Below are 6152 nucleotides of genomic sequence, written 5' to 3'. Positions count from 1 at the left end.
TCATGAACAGCCAACACACAATATACCTACAAAAACATACACACAAACAAGCCAGCTCAAGCTTACCTACTGCTACTGATGAGTAAATTGGTATGAAAGGAGAGACACAAACGAACAGTACACCCTCCCCCCTCCTGAAAGAGCCAAGGAGACCTAGAGAGAGAGAGCGAAAGAGAGAGAGAGAGAGAGAAAGGGGCACAGAGGGGAGAAAATGAGGGTGTGTTAAAAAGGAGGGGAAAGTTTGGTGAGAATAAAAGAAGACGCTGATGTGGAGAGAAAGAGAGAGAGAATGTGAGTTAAGAGAAGAACAAAGAAGAGTGAAGAGTGGAAAGAGACATTAGATATCCTATTATTCTTCCATTCAGGTATAGTAGAAGATCACTACTCGCATTGGTTTGTTTTAGTTTTCTTTCAATTGGTTGCTATGGTGATAAATTTGAGAGCATGACTGTTCTAATCTTTCTCACTTTCTCACAACAATGAGACAATATGATGAATGATTGATTAACATAGTCAACATCAACTCAGATAAAGCCATACACAACTTTAATCATTTAGATTGATGATGTGTTATTCTATGGATGAAAGTATGTGGAAGCTAAAAGGAGGACTAGCATGTGTTGAGAGTTCAGCTTGGGTTCCAACAGATTTGTCTGGCACCCTGCCAACTGAGAAGAGAGCACTAGCTGGTGGATACTTTTTTTTACTCCTTGAGAATCAGCCTTATTAGTTTATCTCTCTGTGAACCAGTTGTCTTCATAGTACATTATCTCTCTGTGAACCAATTGTCTTCACAGTACATTATCTCTCTGTGAACCGATTTTCCTACAGTACATTAACTCTCCGTGAACCAGTTGTCTTCACAGTACATTATCTCTCTGTAAACCGGTTCTCCTACAGTACATTATCTCTCTGTGAACCAGTTGTCCTACAGTAAACTATTGTTCTGTATCTTTCTGTCTGTTGTCTCCTCCTGTACGTGTTCACGCAGTAATAATGTGGTAGTTAATTCCTACTTGTGGTTATAATCTTTCCATTTTTGTCCCACAGAGATGATGTCATTCTGCTGGAATTGGGCAGCTCTGCTCCTTCTACTAGTACTGACCCCTGACCTGCTTCCCACCCACCTCATCAACACCCGACCCCTCCTCACACATGCCATCCCCACCTCCCCGACGGTCACACACCCCAAGATCCAATATGTTACCGGCGTGGGCTTTGACTACGACGAAGATGACTACACTGAAGAGAAAGCTTCCCATTCCCCTCCCAATTACAGCAAAACCTCATCAGCTTCTACTCTGGTTCCGATGCAGCCCAAGCCCTGTGACTACCACCCCTGCCAGGACAACCAGATGCCCTGCTCCCAGCTCTCTGCCCAGACCGGGTGCCTCTGCCCTGGGCTAAGCGGGGTAGACGAGCCCCCTCACGCTCCACACCTCCAGAAGCTAGTGCCAGGCACTGATGGAGGGGCAGAGGTACGGTGGTGCGCTCCAGCCTCTGTGGTATCTGGATACCGGGTCGTGATCGAAGATCGAAAGGGAGCGCCTCTCCAGTTCCGGGGTGATTCTCGGAGCGGGGTGCTGGGGGAACTAGAGGCAGGTGTCAAGGTGTGTGTGGAGGCAGTGAACATAGCGGGAACCAGCGCCCCCTCTGAGCTCTCCTGCCTGCGCTACGACCCCCCTGAGGCCACCAACCTGGCCCTAAGGGCGGGGGTCATCGGAGGGGGTCTGGGATTTCTCCTGCTCCTCTCCTTGGTCGCCCTGGTCCTCTGGAGGCGACAGACGTGTAAAACAGGGGAAAACTCTGCAGAGGGGCTGGGGAACCCCTCCTACAGCACGGAGGGAACGCTGTGATGCAATTCTGTGTAGCAGAGAATGTAAGAGTAAAGTAACTGGGATGGGACAGCGACAAAATGGCTTCCCTCACCAGTGACTCACCAGCACAGTGCTCAGGTTGTTCAGAATCCTGCACTTAGGAATATGGAAATTAAATAATAACTTTTGACTTTTGTGTACTAAATAACCCTAACAAAAGCTTAAGAAGCTTTGTGACTAAAGAGACTGCAGGTTGTTTGCTGGCAAATTAACTTGTGTACAGTGGTGATTTTAACATGTAAATCTTGGTGGGGCAAAAAAATGGGATGTGCATGCCAGCAAAGCCATTACACTACACAACACTGAACAATACATTAATTGCACTATAACGGTGACAAACGGTGCCACAAACTGTTAGGGCCTACATAAATCTGTTCCAACATCTCATCACTGCTACACCTGGCTATCAGCGAAGCCTTGTCTGGCAGCAAAACAGTTCATTCAGCCTCATTTACTGACTTAAAAAAAACATAGCTGATATGGCTGACTTGCTTAAACAAATGTGGTTTCTAATGACAACTGAGATGTACAAACTATGGCATAAGGGGATGACAAGAGGATAAGAGGCAATCCGTAATTTCGATTAAGACATTAATGAGCGAGCTAGGGACGGACGTAGTTAATATAACTCTTTGTTTAGCACTTTTGAAATGTACAGCGACAGAATTCAGAACATAGGCTGTTCTGACAGTGTTCTCCCTGTACACCAAGTCAGAACCATAGTATAAATATAGGGGGCGTATAAGCAGACAGTGAAAGCTCTTACAATATTCAATGATTACATTTCTCTAAAATAGGTTATAGGCTACATGTGCATCACCAGAACAGTAGGCGAAATTAAGAGGTGTAAATGGACCAAATTATTAGGGTGAGGCACATGGGCTACTAACATCTTACTACAAAACATACACTTAGTATTACCTTCTTAGCTACAGTATACATATCTCCCTGGCATATTACATAATTTATCCAGCAGCATACAATACATTTTTGTATACTGTGCCCAATTGAACAGGAAGGTGGTGGGGCGGTCCTTCGTGGGCAAATTTTGCTATCAAAGTCTGGCATTCTCTGGATTTATGATGCTTTCAAAACTACTGGCAACTCTGAAAAAAATAAGGTTGAATCACGATGATGTCATTGATTTTCAAGTTCATGAAAGATGACGGATTTACAATTCTGAGTTGGATGACCGTTCAAAACGTATTTTCCCAGTCGGATGCTTGTTTATTCCCGATTTCCCAGTTGTCTTGATTTCACTGAAGTCAAGTTTTCGCAGATCTGAGTTAACAGACGTTTTGAGCGTGGCACAAATTATGCTTCATTGACAGCATGGCCAATGTTGAATGTTTATCATTTTAAACTTGGAAAAGAGCCCCTTAATCCCAGATTTCATTGACAGCATGGCCAATGTTGAATGTTTATCATTTTATCACAGCCACTCTACTGAATAGCAGGCTAGTGATTGCTTTGTAATGCTTGCAGTTAGCCACTGTCACTGATTCCTTCCAAACCACTCATAGTTGAATTTGCGATTTCCAACTTGTTGTGTAATGTTTATGTCCAATTGCCAATGGCCGTTGAGTAGATTATCAACTTGATTCATGATGATGACTGCTACCTAAGATTTTGAAAGTATGATGTTGACATGATCAGTCCAATCAAAGCTACTGTACATATAACGTGATTTGACTTAATTTTAAGGGGACGACTTTGGCCAATGACTGTGGCCAATGACCTTGAGCCTTCTTGGATGGGCACTTCTAATGTAGCTCTATGGTAGCACCCAAGGAGCTAGAATTTTCTAGCTCTACCTTTAGACTTGGCGGTGACGTAGTTTCCCCATGAGTGACAGAACACTGAGCCAATCACGGCTCAACGCTCCGTATTTTCTGCTGGCTTGCGCCACCACCACAGAAAGCACTGAGCTAGACTGAAACACCTGCATTTTGGAGCTGCCTTACTCAAGAAAACAAAAAAGAGACCATGTTTGTATGCAAGTTTATTAACTCAATCCTAGATCCTTTTTTTTTTTACCTTGTTTGCAGACTGATATGTGACACGTATTAATTAATTAAAATAACATGCAAAACAGGAAAGTCAATTATTTTGCTAAAAATGTGGGGTTCAAAACAGGTGGAGCTCCTGCCCTGAATGACGGGTAGCCACTGCTTGTGTACCATTCGATCATGACAGGGAAGAGTTATGGCAGTCGGATTCATGTGTAGAATAAATTAAACTGACTTATGAATAACAAAAGCAATTGTTTTTAGAATAAAAGTGTTTACATAATGTTGCCTGAGTTTGTGTTACTAATTGTTTTTAATGGAAGGAACATAATTGGTTGATGAAACTTAATGAATATTGCTGGAAGCAATAAAAGTGATGTCCTATAACAGTAATGCAACTTTTATTTTGAAACTTGAGTAAGATGAACCGTTGAAGATAAAGAATCGGTTTGATTGGCTATAGCTACAATACTGTCATAAGTCCCTCCTTTTTAAGAAGTTCGTCCAATGGTTACCGCTCAAACAATCAACTTGGAACGAATGAGGAAATAATCTGGTACATGACAATCATTATTCCATTCAAATGCGCACCAGTAAACAAGATGGCAAACTCAGGTAAGTGCGAATGCCACGATTGTGTTCTGCATTTACCTTCTTTGTGTAGGTCGCAGTGCTGCTAGATCGTTACTGATCATCTGTCTTTGTGAACCATAATACGACAATACATTGGATCAAATTTCAATCATTGATTTTTGTCAGTGTAACGCCAGGCTGATTTGATAGGCTATGTGGGGTTTGAAAGTGGCTGGGCATGGTACAGTGACTCAGCACTTTTCTAGTAATTGTTTTGGGCAACTTCTCCATTCTCACTGTCTGACTCTGTAGTAGAATAAATGTTATTTTCTTACAAGTTTGTTTCCTCAAAGAGAGGTTATGGTCAGTGCCAGGAAGCAACATGAAGTTAGCTGTGAATCACCTCTCCACAGATAAGGATATCTCCTACTCTGACTTTAAGGTCCTCCTGACCAAGAGCAACAAGGGTCTTCTGGTGGTTGATGTACGGACAAAAGAGGAGGTAGACAGAGGGCACATTCCAGGATCAATCCATATTCCAGGTGAGCTTCAGTTGGAGTCCTGTAGTAAAATTACACTCTCAGGTTCAATTGGAATTTGCTCTCCAGAGTCCAAACCTTTGGAAGCATAATGAACCCCAATTTTATATGGGTGTAATTCCGCCAAATATAAGCAAGAAAGGTTTGATTTACTGTTGTCATTGCGCCAGCTATTTTGGTATATTTATTGCGTTCTAAATGGAGTCGAATTGCAAACTTCCTGTGTCTTATCTCCCAGTTGACACAGTGGAGAGTGCCCTAGCGCTGGACCCTGCTGAGTTCCAGGCCAAATACGGGGTGCCCAAACCCTCCCTGGATACCCCTGAGCTGGTGTTTCACTGTCAGATGGGCCGGCGAGGAGGCGTGGCCACAGACAAGGCACGAGGCCTTGGATTCCGAAAGTATGAGTGTACATTTTGACAATACTTCTCTGTATACTGTGTTTGATGCCTTGGGAAATTTGTGTAAATGATGACATCTTCCTAATCTCGTTTCAGGGCCGTCAACTATGCCGGAGGATACCAGGAGTGGTCTGAGAAAGAGGGGAGATAAGTCGCACGATTAACCTGCATTATGAAAGCAGAGCATAAAAATGTACTAATGATGCTCACATTCTGCTGAAACATGAAGTTGCTAGTGTATTTTTTATTAAATTTTTCATCACTTGCCTTTTTGCAACTTTTATTTGTTATTACAGATGTGTTCTATGTTTTAAAATAAAGATTGTACAATTTGTTTTGTGTTGAATTTTTTTTTTTAACAGTGTTTCCCCATAGAGCTCCACTTTTCTCATCTTCTACCTCTACCGTGTAGGCTTGCACTGCTTATTACCTTCAGTAAGTTTCCTCAAACCCGTACCGCTGCACTGTGGCACATAGGGCTTATCCAGGTGATACACATCTACATCCCATAGACATAGAGGGGAAACCCCCGGGTTTGCCTGATGGTTGAAATGAGTCCGTTATCGTACATATTGTGTACCGTAGACGGGTGTGTGCCTTTCCAAATCATGTAGTGTGTGTGTTTTTGCATGATGGTGAAATGCCTTTTATCAAATCCCTGAGTGGGTATTCTCCATTATTAACCTCTCCAATTATTTAGCGTAAAGGGGCACCGTAAAAGATCCTCGTCTGAGACTGATTGGTAAACATAGT

The 6152-nt window shown here is 42.8% G+C and overlaps 1 protein-coding gene across 2 annotated transcripts; it reads left to right on the top strand.

The window, feature by feature from the left end:
* Positions 1-216: 216 nt before the first annotated feature.
* On the top strand, positions 217-5733 carry tstd1 (thiosulfate sulfurtransferase like domain containing 1). Of its 2 annotated transcripts, XM_024137955.2 has the most exons (4): positions 4379-4501; positions 4873-5001; positions 5237-5399; positions 5496-5733. In XM_024137955.2, exons 1-4 carry the CDS (start codon positions 4447-4449, stop codon positions 5548-5550), a joined length of 402 nt encoding a protein of 133 aa, XP_023993723.1. In that variant the 5' UTR covers positions 4379-4446; the 3' UTR covers positions 5551-5733. The 2 variants fall into 2 exon arrangements, with proteins under 2 accessions (XP_070295120.1, XP_023993723.1); XM_070439019.1 differs by lacking the exons at positions 5237-5399; positions 5496-5733 and adding an exon at positions 217-365 and having other exon boundaries at positions 1051-4501; positions 4873-4962.
* Positions 5734-6152: the final 419 nt, after the last annotated feature.

The sequence above is a fragment of the Salvelinus sp. IW2-2015 genome, unplaced genomic scaffold (assembly GCF_002910315.2).
Source record: "Salvelinus sp. IW2-2015 unplaced genomic scaffold, ASM291031v2 Un_scaffold1352, whole genome shotgun sequence".
Taxonomy (NCBI): domain Eukaryota; kingdom Metazoa; phylum Chordata; class Actinopteri; order Salmoniformes; family Salmonidae; genus Salvelinus; species Salvelinus sp. IW2-2015.
The sequence above is the reverse complement of the archived record's forward strand: the minus strand, read 5'-3'. Positions and strand labels throughout refer to the sequence as shown.

Coding starts and splice junctions, on each gene's coding strand:
- tstd1 (XM_070439019.1), top strand. CDS start 1,053: ATGATGTCATTCTGCTGGAATTGGGCAGCTCTGCTCCTTCTACTAGTA.